Genomic DNA, 24,461 nt, shown 5'->3' on the forward strand with positions numbered 1-24,461 from the left:
AGAAACAAAAATCAATAAAGCTATTTTCTTTAAAAGTGTTTCATAACCATCACAACAGCACCAGAAGGACTATATGTGAGTATTATTAATTTTTACTATTAGAATTGGTAGATACAGTGAAATGAAAAAACTTCAGAATAATTGATTTATAATTTGAAATACATGTATGAGGATTTTCATCCCACCATTTGTATCAAATGAACAAGAGAAGTGGTTTCCAGTGTCTAGAGAAATAAAATGGTTTATTTTTCTCCTATTTGCCTATTCTTCTCATACTCGGTTTTACTTGTTTGTTCTAAAATGTGTGTTTTAATAATTCTGAGAAAGAGGGGACAGAAAAGATGACAGTAGTATAAAATTAGAATATTTTCTTGAGTTCTACATTTCCCTCAGAAAATAAGTAAATGCAAAAAGAGCAACAGAGACCCTCCTACATATCTTTCTTTTCTGGTTTATATAGCCTTTGCAAAATCTGATCCATAGTCAAAGGCACACTTTTCCTTTCAGAAAATTTTCAAATGATGCTTCTTGCTTCAAACAATTTCACAAACACATTTCTACTAAATATTTTTTTCAAATACTAAATACTTATCATGAACACTTTATTTTTGTGTAATTCTACTGTCTTTACCATGATAAATTCTAATATTTTGCATTTGGTGTATCTGACTTTTCTTTTACTAAATCATACTTAACTAATTTTATGGCTATGGGAAATGTACATTTTATATATACTATGTGTTTTATAGTCAACAGTGGTAATGTAGGAAGTATATCTTCAGTATTTATTTTTTTTCTCTGTCTTCTTAATTATTCTGCAAATGTCAGTATGTTTATGTGGAGGGGTGGTTTATGTGTATATCATACTCATAGTCTGGGATGCACTTAAAGATTCAGGTACAGAAGAGGTTCCCAGAAGGGAAAAAAGGTATAATTCCATATCTCTCCTTTGACACCTTTCCTTGTCTATTAGAACGGTTGGTAATGACAGTTCCAGTGTGAAAACAATAGCTCCATTACTTTTCTTGACTGACTGAACCCATTCTAGTTTCATTGCAGCTCTGCTTTTTTTCTTTCCCTTCCGCTGACCTTTTCCTCCCCCTTACCTCATAACTATATGTTTACCTTCATATTCCCCAGAAAAATATAAACTGTAGGAAGTCTATAATTGAGGGGACTCGTAAGGAAGATTTTTCTAAGTTCATTAGAGAGTGCTAGATATGAGAAGAGAATTACCAATGTTACTGAAAACAAATGAGCCCAGTAGGCTGCCTTGGGGAGAAATAGGAGGAAAAAAAGCTTCTGCATTGCTCCACCTTTGACTTAGAGGGCCTGATTCACAAGAAATCACATAATGGTTATAGTCATTTTAGTCTTCAAATTTACGGAGCAATACCGGCAATCATGTCCAGAGGGAAAGTGTGTGTAAGAGAATGCTGCTGTTAAAAGTTCTCTGGCTTTCAAGTTGTTATAATCAATTTGAGTCCAGCCAATAATATTTCAAATGCTAGAAAAAGAAAGGGGAATATTTTCTCTTTCTAAATTATCCCCCCTCCCACGTTCAGTTGATTGAAAAATTGAATATAAACTAAAATCTTGTTCAGATTCTAGAATGCCAGTGACTTATAAAACCAGTAAAATTCTACATTATACAGAAAGTAATATAATTATATGGTTGTTGCCCAAAATGTGTCATTCCTACAGTTATCACTCTTGAATTTGGAGAATTAGATACCCACTATTTATGACTTGTTTAGAAGCACACTTTACAAAATACACCTCACCCTACAATACAAAGATACAGCTTGGTTTTTAGAGTCAGGCAATCTTAAATATTAATATAAAAACCATGTACAACAGATTCTCTAAGCTAGCATGATTTAACCCATCTCAGCTTTAATTTTCTAGTAAGTAGAATGAGGATCATACCAATCATTGTGTTATTATAATGATTAAATAAACTAAAATGAGCCATCTAGCAGAATACTTGAAAAATATTTTCTCTCTTCTTTCAGATTATGAGATACAAATCATGCTGATCTAGTTTTTAATATAAGTCCACAATGAACAAGTAACTAGCCATCAACCATGGGTTAGTTGAGTGCTAAGTAAGCTTCCCAAAAATATACTGAGAGGAAATATTTCTGGTATATGTTTTTGGGAAGCTTAGTTAGCACTCAACTAACTTCTGGTTGATGGTTACGTGTTATGTTAAAGCCCTATGTAGTTTTCTGATAGGCTGGACTGAATCATGTGGAACCCCAAGGAACTTTCCGGTCACTCTGAGACCACACACAGGTTAAGCGGCTCCGCTGGTCCTTTTTACCTACTTTCCCATCCTAAGGAAGCAAACTCAAGTACGTAGAAGCATACAAAAACCCAGCCACAACAACAACAAAACGGAAGAAAGGAAAAGGGAAAACAAGGGAGTGTGATAATGCCAAGGCAGAGTTCATTTAAACTACTGAGATCAAAGCAGGAGGAGTCAGGAGAAAGGATCCATCTAGAGATGAGTGCAAAGGAGGCAGCAAGCTTGCTCCCTGCACTGGAGCCTAGTAATTGCCAGGCTCCTGCCTCTGACCCATCCTCTAGAAGAGAAGTAGGGAGTCTTGAGCTCCAGCTTGTGATTAAACAAGTTATGGCTTCCCTGTGGAGTATCCAGTTGTGGATACTCCAAATGTCCTAATGGCAACTCAGTCTCTCCCTGTTCAAAAATGAACTCGCTCTTAGCCACAAATCTTTTCCTCCTGTGCTTCTCTCTGTCCTCATAAATCAATATACCCAGCAAATCCCTCCAGATCAGAACCTGAGAATCATCCTTGCTTCCTCTGTCCAGCTAACTCATATCCAGTTAGTCTCCAAGCCACACTAATATTTTAAAACTATTTTACTGTGAAAAATTTTGAAGTCACATAAGTAGAAAAAAGAATATGAAGATCAGATGGTAGTCATCCAGATGACAGTTTTCAGTGTATGCCTAATCTAGTTGAATCCTACCCACTTTCCTTTTCCTCCCCAGATGACTGACTTTTAACACTTACATGTATCTGATCTAACCCACTTTACTAATTTTCCTTGACTGTGTTTAGTTTTAGTTTTTCATGTCTTACAGTGTTTTAGCAGATCTACCTGGGTCTTACCTCATTTTTCTTATATTTCAAAAATTGTTTTGAGATCAAATCAAATCAGATTTCTCTACTACGTAAAATCTGAGGATGCTCATCCTTTAACCACTGAATTTAGTCCGAAATTTTTAGCAAGTATTTTCCCACTTCAGACCATACATATCTGCATAGAATCTTGCCCTACAGTCTCTACCATCATACCTATTGTTCCACAATATGTTGTTTATTTGCTATTCAACCCTTTTGCAAACCCCATGGACTGTAGCCTGCCAGGCTCCTCTGTTCATGGGATTTCCCAGGCAAAAATACTGGAGTGGGTTGCCATTTCCTTCTCCAGGGGATCTTCCCAAACCAGGGATCGAACCCACGTTTCTTGATTCTCTTGAATTGGTAAACAGATTTTTTAACACTGAGCCATCTGGGCGCTTAATAGTTGTTCTCTTCTGCAGGCTTCAGGCATTTGCGTGAGTTCTTTCCTTGTTTTGAATGGATTATTGGGGCCCGTTTTCTTTGTGTTAATTCTTATACTTCACTGCTTGGCTTAATCATCTCTTCCTTTTCTAAACCTTTTCTGAGAATAACCTTCCCCCTTTTATCCTGAAAACTTGCTAAGGAAACCATTGCTTCTCTGAGTTACCAGTATATGGCTAAATAACTTGTTTTATTTGTTATATACAACACATGCTAATAATTTGAGGTTTTGTCTGTCTTCTCCAGCAGCCATGGAGCCTGTTGTTACACGTTAGGTGTGTGTCTTTGTTCTAGTAGTGTTCAACTTGCTGTGTTAAATGTAAGCCAGTGAGAATTTCTGCTGAAAGAATGCCAAATATTTCTCCTTATTAACATTTTTTTGATCATTTTAAAATAATGCGTCTTCTCTTTAATGGTGTTACAATGAATTTTTCAAGTGACATCCTAATCTAAATATTTATTTTATAATCCCACAATAAATTAAATATAGCATCACAGAGAGTGACTAAACTGATATATTGATATAAACAATGGAGATAAGAGCACAAAAGAAACAGTCGTATATTCTCCTATATTATACTCATTCAAATAAATTTTCTCCTTGAAACTTCATTTTTGTTAAGTTAGACACTGGAAAGTTTAAAGCTATTTAAATAATTCAAATTTATATATTACTTCACAAAGATAATTTTTTGCCCATCTCCACTCTCTTGGGGGAAGAGAAGAGGTTACTTTCAGATAAGTGGTATTTCAAGGAACAAGATTGGAATCAGACCATTTAGGGAATTTGTCTATATCATATATCCAGCCCAGAAGATTGGGAGATAGATTAGAAAATGTTTTTATTTCCAGATTCTTGATAAGAAAGCTAAGAGCTCAAGTGCTCAAGACTACATAGTAGGGAGAAACACAAAAATCAGTGTGAATCTTTGTTTTTTATTTTGTTTTTTTCTTTTGGTTAATGTGTTACCCAAAACTTGAAAATAAGTTGAAATCAAATAATATATCGGTACATTACTTTGTTTTCAGAAACAATCAGGTGGTATAAAGTGGCTCGTTTTCTCGGATTCTAACCAATAACTCACACCTAGTGAATTCTTTTCCTCTGTATTTTTGCATATCATTTTTGCAGCTATAGACCACAGGGGATGCAATCTTCATCATTTTTTATATTACCAATAACTGATCTGAGAGCACAATTCCTTTTAAAGTTAATATAAACTTCTCCCAGTATGCTGTGAAAGGAGTCAAATTTTGAGATAAAAATTGAAACTTTTATTTTAATAAGAACTCAATTACATGCTCCTATGTTAACTTGCTTTAGAATGTGAACTCTGACAGCAGGGCACAGATCCTGACTTTTTGATTAATTTTTACTTATTTCCCAATGTGGACATACTCACATTTGGGGCCTGGGAAGTTCCATAAATATTTGAGTAACTGAATGATTGAGTCAAATCCAATGTGTATGAAGTAGTTTTCTTCAACTTGATTTAGGTACTTCTGTGTCAATTTGTGACATGCTCTCAGGTAATTTTAATAGACTAGTCTAATTTATTTTGAATGAATGTGTAGACATATATGTTTGCTTTCTGAGTATATGTGTGTGTATAGTCATCTAAAGTTATACAATATCTCTGTGTACAGAATAGATAAATTAATAATTAATACACACATGTTAATAAAGTATTAACTCTTCAACATTTTATATGATGACCTGCCTATTTCTCTTACTTTATTATCACATTTTCAGCAAATTTACTTAACTCCCTCAACATTTATATGCTTTAATTTAGAGATGACAAATGCCTAGTCAAATGCTAAATCTGAAAAAAAATTTTTTAATATGATTTTCAAATTTTTGAAAATTTAAATCCTTTAGGAAATTTGTGTGCTTTCCTGTATCATAAGCCATACTTCGTTCTACTGTCTGGCTCCTGGTGGAGTCAGACTTTAAGTCACCCACCTCTCTGGCCTAACCACACTTCTGAGAACTCAATCTTTGCATTTACACATTTCCAAGTTGTTGGCCTCGAAAGAAAGAAAGAAAGAGAAGTCGCTGAGTTGTGTCCAACTCTTTGTGACCCCATGGACTGTAGCCTACCAGGCTCCTCTGTCCGTGGGATTTTCCAGGCAAAAATACTGGAGTGGGTTGCCATTTCTTTCGCCAGAGGATCTTCCTGAACCAGGGATCGAACCCAGGTCTCCTGCATTGGAGGCAGATGCCTTATCATCTGAGCCACCAGGGAAGCCTCTAGGGGGAGTTCAAAACTGATCTCTGGGTACTCTGGTTTTTTACTCACCTTAGAGTAAATCAGGGAGAAGGAAATGGCAACCCCCTCCAGTACTCTTGCCTGGAAAATACCATGGATGGAGGAGCCTGGTAGGCTATAGTCCATGGTGTCGCGAAGAGTCGGATGCGATTGAGCGACTTCACTTTCACTTTTCACTTTCATGCATTGAAGGAAATGGCAACCCACTCCAGTGTTCTTGCTTGGAGAATCCCAGGGACAGAGGAGCCTGGTGGGCTGTCGTCTTTGGGGTCGCACAGAGTTGGACACGACTGAAGCGATTTAGCAGCAGCAGAAGAATAAATCAGACTACATACCGAAAATTAGAACTTTGGAGGAGACAGTGGAATTGAACCCAAAATGCCAGAGAGGAGAAATGAAATGAAATGAAATGAAATGGAGAAATGAAAAGAGGCCTGAAGTCTTAACGTGAAGAAGATAGTTAAGTGTGAGGCCTGGCCTAGCTTTGCTCTAGGCTTTGAAGAGAATGATCTTGCTTCTTATAGACTGATGAGTTATTCTTGTTAACTGGTTATACGCAAATGAAATGGTCCTGTGAGGAAAGTAGAGATTCAGGCCTGTGCTCGGAGCAAAGAGCACTCTAGGTGCTGCCTGCCCCTTTTGTTGTAGGGACAGGCCTGCCTCAGGCCTAGGAAGTGTCCTACAAGGTCCTACAGTTCACTGTGAGATAGACCTGAATTGAAGGTTATTCTCAGAGTGATGAAGGTGTTACACTTGTTGAGCTTGGAAGCTCATGGGTAACAGTCAAGGTCAGGTCTCAAATATTTGAAAGTCTATTTACAGAGATATAAGTAAATTGTATTTTTTTCCTATGTCAAAATGAAATAATATCATTTTATTGATGTTTTGAATGACTTTTAAGAACATGGAATATTTTTTAGCAAAATAAAGTTAACATTAAAACTTTAGAATAAAGTACTATATAAGGCCATATACAAAAGAAATGGAGATTCTGCATAATCTGAATTATCTTTAAAATGGAGGTGCCTCAAAGAATGAGTTGTTGTCTTCATGTAATAAAATTACAAATAGGTTTTATTTTCTTTTTTCCCAGTGGCTTTTCAATAAATTATCATGAACAGTATTATTGGAATTTGTAAAAATGTTATAAGGAAACAAATTTTGATCTTTCTTCTTTGTATTTAGTATGGATATATTCTATCCATATACTAATGGGATTTGGACTTTTTGAGATCTTTGTTATAGTTTCTTTAAGAATATATTTATTACTATACATATCTAAGGATAAGCAACTTATTTCCAGACTTTGGAAGCTGACTTCTTCATGAGAAGGGATATGTCTCTGTCACTTATGAAGGACTTATGTTACATATTAAAGGCCAAGTAGCTGTTAAGAATTTGAAGTGGGGTATAACTGGATCAGATTTCTAGTAACTTAATAATAACAATATACAGAAAATAGTATACTTATATATTGCGTACTACACGCTAGGCACCACTGTAAGCATTGTCTGCTCATGAACTCCTTGTAATCTCTTAAAACCTATTGAGGTGGTCACAGTGTATTTCCATTTTATGGCAGTCTTTCTATCACAGTGTCTAGCACATAACAAACACTTGAAAAATAATATCTATTATGAACTCTTTTCATAGCATAGTACTTGAGAAGAGTGAGATCTCTTTGACAGAATACCTAAGGCTTTAGTCACAATTTGCTACTTATCTGTCTGCCATTGATCATGTTGTTCTAGCTTTTTATACTTTAGGGTTTTTTTTATTTGAAAATAACAATAATGCCTGGCTCATAGGCATGTTGTATATGTACATGAGCCCTCCTTCAGGGGATCTTCCTGACCCAGGGATGAAACCCACATCTCCTGTGGCTCCTGCATTGCAGGCAGATTCTTCACCGCTGAGTCTCTAGGGAAGCACCGGGCTACAGTCCACAGGGTCACAGGGAGTCGGACGCGACTGAAGCACCCAAGCACATTCTTGTGAAAGAATAAGTATGGCAGAGAACTTTAGCTGTTCAAAATCTCTTCTTTCTTCTTCCTGGCACACAACTGGCCTACAGCCATCAGCTTCCCCGTGGTTAGGTGTAGACATTTCAATGAATTCTGGTAAATAGAATGTGGATAAAAGTGATGGGTGCCATTTATAGCTGTAGCTTATTACTTTTTTATGCTCTATTTGAACCCAGCTCCCCACCGGGGTGAATACCGACAGTGTGGAGGCCCGATGGGGGTGGTGGAGCCGTTAGATGAAGCAAGTCTGGGTCCTTGAACCATTATGGAAGAAGCTGCACCATCAACCTGAACACTAATCTTGGCCTCTGACTGGAGCAGCAAATAATCTTTTATTGTGTTGAATCATTACGTGTTTGGATATATTTGTAGCAGTTGGCCTATTAGAATTGATATACTAAGTCAAAGTGATAAAACATATAGATAATAAAATAAAATTATGTAATAGAGCCTCATAGGTTGACTATCTTAAAAAAAAATAGGATTTCCAAATCTTACCTGCCCTGACCATAGTAGTAATTTTTGGAAAAAAAAAGAGGACTTCACATTTAGTTGTCTGTAATATGGTAACTTCTGTACTTATATCTGTAATGTTTGAAAATAAGTGGAAATAAAATTTAAGTGAGAGACAGAATACAAATAAAGTTTCTGTTTTTCTTCTGAAATCTCTACCTCAATATCTTTTCCTCTCTCAAAATAGACCCATAATCCATCAGATACATTTTTACCTTATATATTTGCTTTGTAAAATGATCCTTGCAGAGGCAGCAGGATGCAACAGCAAAGAGAACAGGCATTGGACCAGACTACTAGGCTCTAACTAAATAGCTATGTGACCTTGACAAGTTACATTTCTTCTCTATGGCTTATTTTTCTCATCAGTTAAAGAGAATAATAATGGCACCTGCTTCTTAGAATGTATGTAAAGAACAAGTGAAGTAATAATTATAAAATACTTAGGAAATCTCCAACTCTTAGTTATCAATATATGTTGTCAATAACCTGTGTACAAATTAAATGTTATATAAATCATTCTTTAAAAATAAATTAACCTTGTGCTGTGCTTAGTCAAATCTGACTCTTTGCAGCCCCATGGGCTGTAGCTTGCCAGGCTTCTCTGTCCTTGGGGATTTTCCAGGCAAGAATACTGGAGTGGGTTGCCATGTCCTCCTCCAGGGGATCTTCCTACCCTAGGGATCAAACCCAGGTTGGCAGATTCTTTACCGTCTGAGCCACCAGGGAAGCCCAAGAATATTGGCGTGGGTAGCCTATCCCTTCTCTAGGGGATCTTCCCAACCCAGGAATTGAACTGGAGTCTCCTGCATTGCAGGCGGATTCTTTACCAGCTGAGTTACCTGGGAAGCCCCCACATTAACCTTGGTTTGATTAAAATGGAGAATAAAAATTCAAGACATTTTCCAAACTCAATTCATACAACTGTTCCCCTATGACTTCGCCCTGGGCCCACTGATTAAGCTTCCCTCAGCCTTCAGAAACATCTCAGTCACCCATATGTTTGAATGTTTGCCCCAGATTTTACCTTCCTTTTAATTACTTTGCTTCTCTCTGTCTAATCAGTATGTACCTATCTTGGAGATTAGCCAGTTTGGGTCTATTAGTCCCCTAGGGCTGCAGTAAGAAATTAGCACAAACTCCGTGATTTGAAACAACACAGGTTTGTTCTCTCACAGTTCTGGAAAGAAGTCTGAAATCCTGGGGTAGGAAGGTCCCCACTCTCTGTAGGGCCTAGAGAAGAATCTTTGCTTATGTCTTTCTAGCTTCTAGTTAGCTGTCCTTGGGACTCCTTGACTTGCATCTGTATTACTTCAGTCCCTGCCACTGTTTTCACATAGCCTTGTCTTCTGTGGCTCCATTTCTGAATTTTCTAAGGACATCGTTATATTATATCATAATGTATTATAAGGACACCACTCTTGGGCCCCTCCTAATTTAGCATGCCCTCATCTTAACCTGATTATATCTGCAAAAGCCCTATTTCCCAGTAAGGTCGCACTCACAGACGCTGGAGATTAGGACTTGAGTATATCTTTTTGGGACTCACAGTTCAGCACACCAGGAGATCTAATGTCTCCTCCAATCAATCGTAATTACTTCTGAGAACCATTTATTTTTTATTTCATTTATTGGACAGGTAATATGAATCTGCTTTCTAATTTTTTTTTTGCTTTCTAATTTTTAAAAAAGGTTTATGAACCTATGTATCTTCTCTGATAAATTACATTATAAGAGTATAAGGGTAAGGACTATGGATCATGGATCCATATGGATCCATGATATTATTTGGATCATGGATCATGATATTATTTTTTTCTCTTTGTATACTCTTTCATACATCACACAATGCATATGGTAACAAACACATATTTTAATGAACAAATGAAGGGATACAAACCTGATAACACAAAATTCTTCTGGAGAGTAAGTGACAAAAATAAATGGTACATGATTAAATAACATCAATGTGTAATCTCTGATTTTTCATTTTTAACTTATGCTTTTGACTGATTATTGTGAGTATTATTGTGACTGATTATTGACTGAGTATTGTGAGTTCACCAATAAGATATTCATTAACATTGTGATCTTTAAATTATATGTAAACATTTGAAAAATAATCCAATAAAATTCAATAGCTGTGTTTAGTGCTTTTGCAGTAAGAGTTTCTACTTTGCTTTGTGACTGCAAAGGTTTTACATTTAAACAAGAAGAATCAAGTATGCAATGTGAATTTTTATTATCAACTCTTGTTAGAAATAATATCACATACCTTATACTATTTAATGGGGAAAATTCCCAAAAACTGATGGAAAATATTAGGAATTCATCTCAGTTCTGTAAAAATAATGTTTTAAACTGATATGTCCACAGATGATAACGAGTGTGGCAATTTGACCCAGCCCTGTGGTGAGAATGCTAACTGCACGAACACACAGGGGAGTTATTACTGTGTGTGTGCGCCTGGCTTCAGATCCAGCAGCGACCAGGACAAGTTCATTACTAACGACGGGACCGTCTGCGTAGGTGAGTTCAGCTACCTGGCTTAAGATTTATGCCTTTATTGCTTATACCTCCACAGATTAAATAATATCCAGTCAAATTCTGTCCATTGATTGTACCCGAGTTGTTCATACTTTCAGAATCTTCATTAATTTCTTTAATTCTCCGATATGGTATCAGTTACTATGGTATATTTACCCAAGAATATAAGACAAAGATATTTTTTTGGAAGATATCAGTTTACCAAAAAAAAAAAAAAATTGTGATGTTATGAGATCTAGCAAGGTGGCAAATAACAGAATAAATGCTTACACTTCAAAGTAATATATTCACTCCAGAAAATTACCATTAGTATCACCAAACAGTGATGCTTTTATAAATATGCACTCTGAGAGAGGCCCCACATTTTCCTGGAAAGTGTTCAGATAGGCATTGCTTGTGAACACTAGTAGTGTTCGCTTGAGGCAGCACTTCTGCTGCCCACCAAAAGTTTGTCACATTTAAGATCTGCATTCAGTTTTTTTGAAGTCCGTCCTATTTAGAAGTTCACTACAGTGTCTTCTAGAGGGATAAAAGTAACTGTAGCTCTATTCCTAAGTAAAATATTGTGAGAGAATTTCTAGATTTTTTAATGTTCTTCTATTGTATTTTGGTCACACATTTGATTCATCAGATACTATAATCTGAGAAAAAAATTGTAAAAAATTGTAGAAATTTCAAAAGATGAATAGTTTTCAGAGACAGATTCTCTGGAACCAAGACATTAACTTTGAAAATAAATTGTGAATCATCTTAATCGTGGTTTCTAAAAATTGTCTAGTTTACCAGTAGCTAGTATGATTATAGTTGATAATTAGGTATAAAATTAATGGATGACCTGAAGCCCTGAGAGTTTGATCACATAGCCAGGGCTAGATATGAGATGAGCTCAGGACTGAAAATGCAACATGGGCAGGGGTAAGGTGCTGCTTCTATCTTTCATAGTTAAATGAGAGACATCCAATCACACTAAAGCTTTAGATCAGCCCCCAGTAAAGTTCTCATCAGTAAGCTAAGGAGAAGTCCAGCAATATTGTTATTAACACACACAATAAGTCAGGAGATAATGTTCAAAGAGAATTTCTCATTGAAATGTCTGTGTCAAAGAAATTATCCTGTCTTGTGTACTTAGAGTTCACAGTATTTTCTTTTTTACCTAAATAAGGAAGATTATATTCTCCTATTTTAGCCAAGGGAAGTGAAGGGCTATTCCAGAGTCACAAATTTAGGTTAAAGGAAAGGTTAAAATCACAGTCTTCTACCTAGAATGCCACTGGTATTTCCACAAGAATCTCAAATGGGTGACCACTTAAGTCTGACACATGAATCGGGATCATGCAAATATAGTGAATCAAACTTTACAAGGCCATACATGATGGAAAATATGAGAAAATAATTCTGTTTCTGTTGAATTATAATTTTATCTGGATTTTTCACAGCAAAAAATTTTTATTGGATTATATCATTACAATATATTCAAGAAATTAAAACCTTCCCAGAAAATGTATAGTACCTCGCTGTTAGTTCTTCTCAAACCTACACTCATGTATCTAGTCTTAGAATGTTATGTAATGTGTACATATCTTTATCTTTAGTAAAGTTCTAACTTTGTAGCTATGTAACTAGAAAAATTTCAGTTAATGAAGAAATCAAATTGTAACACCTTAATTACTGAAATTTAATACAATTTTAACTGTACTTTCCATTCCCTCTTATCTCTGCAAGAGATTTGTCTCTTCACCTGATCATTTGTCTTTTGTCTTTTCACCTGATCATGTTTACTTTTGATACACCTCAGTCCACAGAGGGATATATAGTTCTCTGTCTAAATCCCTTAAATGTAAAGAATTCTTATTTAGAGTAAAATTAATCACAGGCACACAGAAAACACACACAAAGATGACCGAAAGCCAACATTTTATGCAAGTGTAGTACAGTTGTGATCCACACAGTCAAAGGTTTTGGCGTAGTCAGTAAAGCAAAAGTATATGTTTTTCTGGAACTCTCTTGCTTTTTTGATGATCCAGTGGATGTTGGCGATTTGATCTCTGGTTCCTCTGCCTTTTCTAAACCCAGCTGGAACATCTGGAAGTTCACAGTTCACGTACTGTTGAGGCCTGGCTTGGTGAATTTTGAGCATTACTTTTCTAGCAATTCTGCAGTAGTTTGAACATTCTTTGCATTGCCTTTCTTTGGGATTGGAATGAAAACTGATTTTTCCAGTCCTGTGGCTGCTGCTGAGTTTTCCAAATTTGCTGGCATATTGAGTGTAGCACTTTCACAGCTTCTTCTTTTGGGATTTGAAATAGCTGAACTGGAATTCCATCACCTCCATGAGCTTTTGTTCAAAGCGATGCTTCCTAAGGCCCTGAGAAATCTGTATGCAGGTCAAGAAGCAACAGTTAGAACTGAACATGGAAGAACAGACTGGTTCCAAATCAGGAAAGTAGTACGTCAAAGCTGCATACTTTCACCCTGCTTACTTAACTTATTTACAAAGTAAATCATGTGAGCTGCCAGGCTGGATGAAGCACAAGCTGGAATCAAGATTGCCAGGAGAAATAGCAATAACCCCAGATACACAGATGACATCACTCTTATGACAGAAAGTGAAGAAGAACTAAAGAGCCTCTTGATGAAAGTGAAAGAGCAAAGTGAAAAATTTTAAATTCAACATTCAGAAAGCTAAGATCATGGCATCCAGTTCCATCACTTCATAGCAAATAGATGAGGAAACAGTGAAAATAGTGAGAGACTTTATTTAGGGGTGTCCAAAATCACTGCAGATGGTGACAACAGCCATGAAATTAAAGGACACTTGCTTCTTGGAAGAAAAGTTATGACCAACTTAGAAAGCATTTTAAAAAGCAGAGACATTACTTTGCCAACAAGGTCCATCTAGTCAAAGCTATGGTTTTTCCAGTAGTCATGTATGGATGTGAGAGTTGGAATATAAAGAAAGCTGAGCGCCGAAGTTGAGTTAGAGTTAGACAGCCTTGTCTAACTCAGTGAAACTAAGCCATGCCATGTGGGCCCACCCAAGACAGATGGGTCATGGTGGAGAGGTCTGACAGAATGTGGTCCACTGGAGAAGGGAATAGCACACCACTTCAGTATTCTTGCCTTGAGAACCCCATGAACAGTATGAAAAGGCAAAAAGATAGGACACTGAAAGATGAACTCCCCAGGTTGGTAAGTGCCCAGTATGCTACTGGTAATCAGTGGAGACATAACTCCAGAAAGAATGAAGGGATGCAGCCAAAACAAAAAACAACACCCAGTTGTGGATGGGACTGGTGATAGAGGCAAGGTTTGATGCTATAAAGAGCAATATTGCATAGGAACCTGGAATGTTAGGTCCATGAATCAAGGCAAATTGGAAGTGGTCAAACTGGAGATGGCAAGAGTAAACATCGACATTCTAGGTATCAGTGAACTGAGATGGACTGGAATGGGTGAATTTAATTCAGATGACCATTATATCTACTACTGTGGGCAGGAATCCCTTAGAAGAAATGGAATAGGCATCATAGTCAACAAAAGGGTCCGAAACACAGTACTTGGATGCAATCTTAAAAACGACAGAATGATCTATGTTCGTTTCCAATGCAAACCATTCAGTATCACGGTAATCCAAGTCTATGCCCTGACCAGTAACTCTGAAGAAACTGAAGTTGAACATTCTATGAAGACCTACAAGACCTTCTAGAACTAAAACCCAAAAAATATGTCCTTTTCATTATAGGGAATGGAATGCAAAGGTAGGAAGTCAAGAAACACCTGGAGTAACAGGCAAATTTGGCCTTGGAGTACAGAATGAAGCAGGGCAAAGGCTAATAGAGTTTTGCCAAGAGAACACACTGGTCATAGCAAACACCCTCTTCCCACAACACAAAGGAAGACTCTACACATGGACATCACCAGATGGTCAACACCAAAATCAGGTTGATTATATTCTTTGCAGCCAAAGATGGAGAAGCTCTATACAGTCAGCAAAAACAAGACTGGGAGCTGACTGTGGCTCAGATCATGAACTCCTTATTGCCAAATTCAGACTTAAACTGAAGAAAGTAGGGAAAACAACTAGACCATTCAGGTATGACCTAAATCAAATTGCTTATGACTATACAGTGGAAGTTAAAAATAGATTTAAGGGACTATATCTGATAGACAGAGTGCCTGATGAACTATGGATGGTGGTTAGTGACATTGTACAGGAGACAGGGGGCAAAACCATTCCCAAGAAAAATAAAATGGAAAAGCAAAATGGCTATCTGAGGAGGCCTGACAAACAGTTGTGAAAAGAAGAGAAGCCAAAAGCAAAGGAGAAAAGGAAAGATATACCCATTTGAATGCAGAGTTCCAAGGAATAGGAAGGAGAGATAAGAAAGCCTTCCTCAGCGACCAATGCAAAGAAATAGAGGAAAACAACAGAATGGGAAAGAGTAGAGATCTCTTCTAGAAAATCAGAGATACCAAGGGAACATTTCTTGCAAAGATGGGCTCAGTAAAGGACAGAAATGGTAGGGACCTTACAGAAGCAGAAGATATTAAGAAGAGGTGGCAAGAATACACAGAAGAACTGTACAAAAAAGATCTTCATGACCCAGATAATCACAATGGTGTGATCACTCACCTAGAGCAAGATATTCTGGAATGTGAAGTCAAGTGGACCTGAGGAACCGTCACTACAAACAAAATGGAATGATGGAATGATGGAATTCCAGTTGAGCTATTTCAAATCCTGAAAGATGATGCTGTGAAAGTGCTGCACTCAACACATCAGCAAATTTGGAAAACTCTGCAGTGGCCACAGGCCTGGAAAAGGTCAGTTTTCATTCCCATCCCAAGGAAAGGCAATGCCAAAGAATGCTCAAACTACCACACACTGCACTTATCTAACAATTGCATTTAAGTAAAGTAATGCTTAAAAATCTCCTAGCCAGGCTTCAGCAATACATGGACCGAGAACTTCCAGATGTTCAAGCTGGTTTTAGAAAAGGCAAGGAACCAGAGATCAAATTGCCAACATCCGCTGGATCATCGAAAAAGCAAGAGAGTTCCAGAAAAACATCTCTTTCTGCTTTATTGACTATGCCAATGCCGTTGACTGTGTGAATCACAATAAACTGGAAAATTTGAGAGATGGGAATACCAGACCACCTGACCTGCCTCTTAAGCAACCTGTATGCAGGTCAGGAAGCAGTTAAAACTGGACATGGAGCAACAGACTGGTTCCAAATAGGAAAAGGAGTACGTCAAGGCTGTATATTGTCACCCTGCTTATTTAACTTACATGCAGAGTACATCATGAGAAACACTGGGCTGGAGGAAGCACAAGCTGGCATCAAGATTGCCGGGAGAAATATCAGTAACCTCAGATACGCTGCTGACACCACCTTTATGGCAGAAAATGAAGAAGAACTAAAGAGCCTCTTGATGAAAGTGAAATAGGAGAGTGAAAAAGTTGGCTTAAAGCTCAACGTTCAGAAAACTATGATCATGGCATCCAGTCCCATGACTTCATGGCAAATAGATGGGGAAACAGTGGAAACAGTGGCTAAGTTTATTTATTGGGCTCCAAAATCACTGCAGATGATGATTGCATCCATTAAATTAAAAGACGCTTACTCCTAGGAAGGAAAGTTATGACCAACCTAGACAGTATATTAAAAGGCAGAGACATTACTTTGTCAACAAAGGTCCATCTATTCAAGGGTATGATCTTTCCAGTGGTTATGTATGGATGTGAGATTTGGACTATAAGGAAAGCTGAATGCCTAAGAATTGATGCTTTTGAACTGTGGTGTTGGAGAAGACTCTTGAGAGTCCCTTGGACTGCAAGGAGATCCAAGCAGTCCATCCTAAAGGAGATCAGTCCTGGGTGTTCATTGGAAGCTGAAACACCAATATTTTGGCCACCTGATGCGAAGAGCTGACTGATTTGAAAAGACCCTGATTCTAGGAAAGACTGCGGGCAGGAGGAGAAGGGGATGACAAAGGATGAGATGGTTGGATGGCATCACCGACTCAATGGACATGGGTTTGGATGGACTCCGGGAGTTGGTGATGGACAGGGAGGCCTGGCGTGCTGTGGTTCATGGGGTTGCAAAGAGTCGGACACGACTGAGTGACTGAACTGAACTGAACCGAGCACCAAAGAATTGATGTTTTTGAACTGTGGTGTTGGAGAAGACTCTTCAGAGTCCCTTGGACTGCAAGGAGATCCAACCAGTCCATCCTTAAGGAAATCAGTCCCGAATATTCATTGGAAGGACTGATGCTGAAACTGAAAGTCCATTGTTTTGGCCACCTGATGAGAAGAACTGACTCATTGGAAAAGACTGATGCTGGGAAAGATTGAAGGCAGGAGACAACAGACGATGAGAGGTTGAATGGCATCACCAACTCAATGGACATGAGTTTCAGTAAACTCCGGGAGTTGGTGATGGACAGGGAAGCCTGCATGTTGCAGTCCATGGGGTTGCAAAGAGTTGGACACAACTGAGCGACTGAACTGAATACATTTGTAATTTAAGACTTCCTCCTAGTATTGTTATTATTGAGATACTGTAGAAGAGCCCTACATCTTTGCTAACTCTCCTTTTAGCTCTTTTAAGATCTCATTAAACAAAATAACTTAAAACCCAATATCCAAAATCCTGTGTGCTATAGTTCATAGGGTCACAGAGTCAGACACAGTTGAAGCAACTTACCATGCATACCATCCCGTATTGAGTCCTCCAGTTTCCACCTGTTTTGTCTGATGGATCATTCAGTGAAAAAAGTCTTTCTCTGGAAAATTGTTATTCTCACCAATTTTGTTGTCCTCAAAGATTAAGGTTTTCTCAGAAGCAGAGTAGCTGTTCCTTTTTTTTCTCCCAGTCCTGTATTAATTTCATTGTTAACTATGATAATCCTCAGGGAATTTGAACAGAGAAGCATAATTATTTTCTTTTTACCTTAGAGTTTTACCTTGTAGTGGATTGCTTATGATTTGAAAGTTTAGCTGATGCTTGAATTTGATATATCTGGTAATTACAGTGATTGCATGCATGCTAAGTCACTTCAGTTGTGTCCAACTCTTAGCCCACCAGGCTTCTCTGTCCATGGATTCTCCAGTCAAGAATACTGGAGTGGGTTGCTATGCCCACCTCCAGGGGATCTTCCCAACCCAGGGATTGCATCTCCTGCATTGGTAGGTGAGTTCTTTACCACTAATGCCACCTGGGAAGCCCGATTATAGTCATTAAGAACATCTATAAATATATAAGGAAAACCTCCAGTACAAGACAAGAAATTACCCAAGCAAAATTCTTTATTCTTTTGAAATACTTTTTTTAAACAGGTGAAGTATTCTTATTGGAGAAGACTTTGAGTGAGATTGAGCATCATTCCTATTTTTCTTCTCCTTGGAATCACAGTAAAATAGAACTTCTGGTGCCCAGTTCCCAAGACATATTGCTCACTAGTGGGAAAACTGAGGCATTCAGTAGTATGACTTTCCAAACCAAATGAGTAGAACCCAAGGACTTCACGTTTTCTGTGTTCATAAGAGCAGTGTTTACTTCTTGTCATTTTTTTATGTCCTGTTGTCTTAGGTACTCTGATTTTTTTTTCTGGCTTTGAATAATATTAAAATTCAGTTTTATCTTTGCAAATTACTTCCAGTAATTGAACATTTTATCTTTTTTATTTTTTTGCAGTCTGTGAGTTACACAACATTAGAAAATTCAGGTATTGATGAAAATTATGAAAATTAAAGCAATCATATAATCATGTTTTGAAAGAAGATTATGATAAAATACTGCTGGTTTGGCTCATTGTAGACATGAAAAACAAGCATAATTGTATTAATGAAAAAGCAAATGAATTTTTTGATCTGCAGAACAAGGACGTGCATATTATGACATACTTACATTTAGTGAAATCAAGTTATTGGTGTTAAGCTGAGTGTTAGTTTGGTAATGGAAAAAGTGGATCACTTATTAAATACAGCTTGTCAGTTCTAGCCTAGTTGAAATAATTATATAGCAGCAATTTATCTTTCATTAAAATGGGGGAAAGGGTGCTTTTTCTCTTTTATAGCTCTAGGGAGTACCAAAACATGGCCGTTTAACAAGACACTCATTATCAATGTGTTTTCTCCAAACCTACATAGTCACAGGGCTTATGCTATTAAGAAAACACACAATCTGAATAGAATCACCTGATTCTCAGTTACAGTATCAGGCACCTACTGTACCTTAGGCACCCCTCCAAACACCTTTATGTACATTTCCTCATTTGTTATGAAAAAGAATCCTTTTGAGTTAAGGGTATTTTATGGTACCACCCAGGGTCATAGAGCTAATGAATATTAGAGTCAGGATTTGAATTAAGGTCTTCCACAGGACCTTTACCTGTAGGAAGGAGGATACGTACTGATTTTATTAGAATCTAGGTCCTGCAAGAAATTGCAAGAGATATTAGTGTGGACCGTGATGTAAAATGGCAGTCACATTTACTTTGGCTCAGTGAGTTTTATCCCATTTGAGCATGGGATACTCTTTCAGTATTTTATGAATCTTTTCATACTACTAGGTAGCAAGGAGGTATAGAGTGAAATGCTAAGGATAGTGAAAGCTCCTTGATTATCCTGGAAAACAGCCAGTTGTGGTGGTCACACATTCCATCACTACGTTAAACTCAGTAGGTTCTACTACTGAGGCCCAGAGTGAAAAGGATAGCAAACTTAATGTCTACATTTTAGTAAAAAGCTAGGGGAACAATAATGTAAACAAGGAAAGTATAAATAGTTCAGAAAACATGTCTTTGATGGGGTAACGAAGGTTTGAAAAACAAATCTTTGGTAGGGTGATGAATATTCTTCTAGAATATTTGGAGTCAGAATATAAAATTTGCATAATCCAAATTTCAAATATTCATCTCCAAGGGTATGACCTCATTATTTTTAAGATTAACATTCTGTCACTTGGTGAATTCAGAAGTTGAAATACCTTAGTTGGTCCAAGGCTGACATGCTGGGATAGCGAACAGCTGAGTGGGTGCTGGGAGAGCTGAAACCCTAGCAGAGAACCCAAAATAAAGACCACAGGGTGTGTAGAATACATGGGGGAAAGTTGAAGCCGTCAAGATCAACAATATCTGAGCCACCAGGGAACCCCACGACTGTACACTTATGTCCAAAGGCATGAGGGAGGATGAAAATGGTGTTTGCAAAGTTAAAATCAGTATGTTGTTCAGAGATTGGATTTGGGATACAGTTCCCAAGAAAAGTTGCACCTTTTTAAATGATTTTGAAATTGAGAGAAATCATCACTTCATTTCCAATTAACCGTAGAAGGCATCTGAAAATGTGAAATAAGGGTATTCAGAGAACATAACTTTCTTTCCCATGAAATAAATTGTTCTATTTATGATGCTTCATGGATCTCTTCACACCTTCATTGGAATATTATCCTCATTTGGGTGCTACACAAATGATTTATTCAACACTGCTCCGAAAAAGACTAGTCTTTTGCTTTCTTTTATTTTTTCTCACTTCTTGATTTCATGAAGAATATTAATTCTAGTCTGCTGTCCACTAGCATCTTTACTTCAGCCAAACTGGGAAGTTTTCCCTAATGATTCTCCATATCTCAAGAGCCAACAGCTGTCACCCCCTCCTTATATTTCTGTCCTGTGTGTGTGTTGTGTGTGTGTGTGTGTGTGTGTGTGTGTGTGTGTGCATGTGAAGTGACAGTTTATGCTTACATGTGTATAGAAATTCAGGAAGAGAGTGAAGGTGCTAGGGCAGAATTTATTCCTTTAAAAGCAGAGGACTTGGATATCTGGGTAATACAGATCATGACTGGGGACTTTCCAGGTGGCCCAATCGTAAAGAATCTGCCTGCCAAAGCAGGAGATGCAGGAGATGTGGGTTCAGTCCCTGGGTCTGGAAGATCCCCTGGAGGAGGAAATGGCAACCCACTCCAGTATTCTTGTCTGGAATATTCCATGGACAGAGGAGCTTGGTGGGTTGCAGTCCACATGCCTGCCAAAAGTCAGACATGACTGAGTGAATGAGCACACACCGACAGACCGTGACTATATAGCCTTGGCAGAAGAACGAGGTGTTTTCTACTGCTTTTCCAGGCCTGCTAATCATCTTCTTTAAATCCAGTACCATCACATTTTTAGCAAATGGAAATTTCTTTAAGAACAGGTGAGACTTACTGCCTGGTGGTATGAGGTTTAATGGGGGCGGGGGGGTGGAGTTTGTACCATTTTTGCATTTTTAAAATGAGAAATTGGGATCAGCTACATTTTATATATCTAGTGAGATGACATTTTAATTGGATTTTGATCATTCTTCCTTTATAAAAAGGCAAACAGTTTTGTGCCACTCTATTAGTTTTTAAAAAATCAAATTATATATTCAGAATTACAGACTTATTCTCTAACATAGAGTAGCTCTAAGATGTCAGAGCTAGACTTAGGAGCACAGAAATTTTTGCATTAGTTTAAGGTAATTATCTGGACTCTTTAGTCCCTTGGAATCATTCCATATTGGAACTTTGCCTACTGGCAGAGTATTTATACTGTATTTATAATTTTAAGATATATTTCACTCTCCACTATAGTATGTAAAATTTTAAATTAAGAATATAAATTATGTGAGTTTATAACCTACCACTTTTATTGTAGCTTTGCTATATAGCTACTGAAAATCTAAGACTTAATTCTGTATAATTTGTTACTTTATCTATGATGACCGTGTATTAAGAATGGTGAGGGTGGGATATTTCAAAAGAACAGCATGTATACTATCTATGGTGAAACAGATCACCAGCCCAGGTGGGATGCATGAGACAAGTGCTCGGGCCTGGTGCACTGGGAAGACCCAGAGGAATCGGGTGGAGAGGGAGGTGGGAGGGGGGGTCGGGATGGGGAATACGTGTAAATCTATGGCTGATATCAATGTATGACAAAACCCACTGAAATGTTGTGAAGTAATTAGCCTCCAACTAATAAAAAAATTTAAAAAAAAAGAATGATATCAAAATATACCCTGAACGAAAGTTATAAGGTTTGATAAAATTTTAAGGGCACTGAATCACACATTCTGCTACACCTTAATTTTTTCAGTTAACTTATACAGAAAAATGAGGGGCTTCCCAGATCATGCTAGTGATAAAGAAGCCTCCTTGCCAATGCAGGAGGCATAGGAGATATGGGTTCGATCCCTGGGTTGGGAAGATCTCCTGGAGTATGAAATGGCAACCCACTCCACTATTCTTGCCTGAAGAATCCCATGGACTGAGGATCCTGGAGGGCTACAGTCAATAAGGTTGGAAAGAGTTGGACACAAGTGAAGCGACTTAGCATGCACATATGGAAAAATGAGGCTTTGGAAAGAAAATGGGCTGCTCTTTTTTTTTGCTTTCCAGATTATTCTAAGCTGAGGTGTTACAATCAGTTTAATACTAGAAAACAAAGAATTCTAAATGTGTTTTTGAAATTAGGTTTTTATTTAATTAGGAATAAACATTGCATCATCAATGATGGAAATTATGACTTATTAATTTTGCTGATGAATCCTGCTGTTCAAAAAGCAATTCAAGTGTTGGTCTATGAATAACATTTTCAATATACTGTCAAAATGGATTGACCAAAAGAAAGTTGAAACTACATGCAGCTAAGTTTGCCCTGTCCTTTTCCAGATCATGGAATTTTTCTTGCTTTCTTACATAATTTGATATAAAATTACTAACAGTATGTAATACTATTATCAACAAGGTAACAACTATATGAGCACTAGGTTAAAATCTTGATTTTTCAAATATTTCCAGATATTGATGAGGGCAGTGAATCATTTGCCTGTGGTGATCATGCAGTGTGTAAAAAAATGAATGGTAGCTATAACTGTTCCTGCAGGGAAGGTTATCAGACATCCACAGGAAATCACAGTTTACACCTATTGATGGCATTTATTGCCAATATAAACATACTATTTAATTTTATATATTATCAAAGCACTATGGGGACTTCTCTGGTGGTCCAGTGGTTAAGACTTCACTTTCCAATATAGAGGGATGCAAGTTCAATCCCTGGTTGAGAAACTAAGATCCCACATGCCTCACGGCCAAAAAAGTGAAAGTTACTCAGTCATGTCCAACTCTTTGCAACCCCGTGGACTATATAGTCCATGGAATTCTCCAGTCCAGAATACTGGAGTGGGTAGCCTTTCACTTCTCCAGGGGATCTTCCCAACCCAGGGATCAAACACAGGTATCCCTCATTGCAGGTGGATTCTTTTTTTTTTTTTTCATTTATTTTTATCAGTTGGAGGCTAATTACTTTACAGTATTGTAGTGGTTTTTGTCATACATTGACATGCATCAGCCATGGAGTTACATGTATTCCCCATCCCGATCCCCCCTCCCACCTCCCTCTCTACCCGATCCCTCTGGGTCTTCCCAGTGCACCAGCCCCAAGCACTTGTCTCAAGCATCCAACCTGGGCTGGTGATCTGTTTCACCATAGGTAATATACATGTTTCGATGCTATTCTCTCGAAACATCCCACCCTCGCCTTCTCCCACAGAGTCCAAAAGTCTGTTCTGTACATCTGTGTCTCTTTTTCTGTTTTGCATATAGGGTTATCGTTACCATCTTTCTAAATTCCATATATATGTATTAGTATACTGTATTGGTCTTTATCTTTCTGGCTTACTTCACTCTGTATAATGGGCTCCAGTTTCATCCATCTCATTAAAACTGATTCAAATGAATTCTTTTTAATGGCTGAGTAATATTCCATGTTGTATATGTACAGGTGGATTCTTTACCAGCTGAGCCACCAGGAACAAATTCAATAAAGACTTTAAAAATGGTCCACATCAAAAACAAAATCTTGAAGCACTATATAAAATATTACTGCATAGTTGTGAAGTGTCAAAGAGCTACACCTTCCAAGAAACGTGCCAATAGTCCTTTCTCTATAAAGTGAAATAATGGAAGATGTTTTAGTTAATGGTACATGTAGATCACATGTTTTATGTAATTGCTGTTTAGTCACTAAGTCATGTCCAACTCTTGTGACTCCATGGACTGTAGCCTGCCAGGCTCCTTCTGTCCATGAGATTTCCTAGGCAAGAACACGGGAGTGAGTTGTCATTTCTCTCTCCAGGGGATCTTCCCAACCCAGGGATCAAACCCCATCTCCTGCACTGGTAGGCGAGTTCTTTACCACTGATCCCATATACCCTATTTCCTTTCAATAACTATAATTTTCTATTTTCCATAAAATAGTTTGCATTTTAATGAATAAAAATAAGTGAATTTTTATTAGTAGTAAAACTTAAAGTTAATAATAAAAATGTTTTAAATAAATAAACTTTCATGAATAAATAAAAATAAAACTCAAATGTTAAGAATGTGCTTTTAATGTCTAAATAAGTGAGCAAAATCGTTGGAATCAATATAATTATCTTAGGGAAAATATTTTTTGAAACTTAATACATAACT

General features: G+C 37.4%; 1 protein-coding gene across 1 annotated transcript in view; it reads left to right on the forward strand.

Annotated features, from left to right (window-relative positions):
- Positions 1-24,461, forward strand: part of ADGRL4 (adhesion G protein-coupled receptor L4) — a 146,002-nt gene that overhangs the window by 70,016 nt on the left and 51,525 nt on the right. The window contains exon 3 of the mRNA XM_043460878.1: positions 10,783-10,935. Coding sequence (XP_043316813.1) covers positions 10,783-10,935 — 153 coding nt within the window. The remainder of the gene's footprint in view (positions 1-10,782; positions 10,936-24,461) is intronic.

This window comes from Cervus canadensis, chromosome 2, assembly GCF_019320065.1.
Source record: "Cervus canadensis isolate Bull #8, Minnesota chromosome 2, ASM1932006v1, whole genome shotgun sequence".
Classification (NCBI taxonomy): domain Eukaryota; kingdom Metazoa; phylum Chordata; class Mammalia; order Artiodactyla; family Cervidae; genus Cervus; species Cervus canadensis.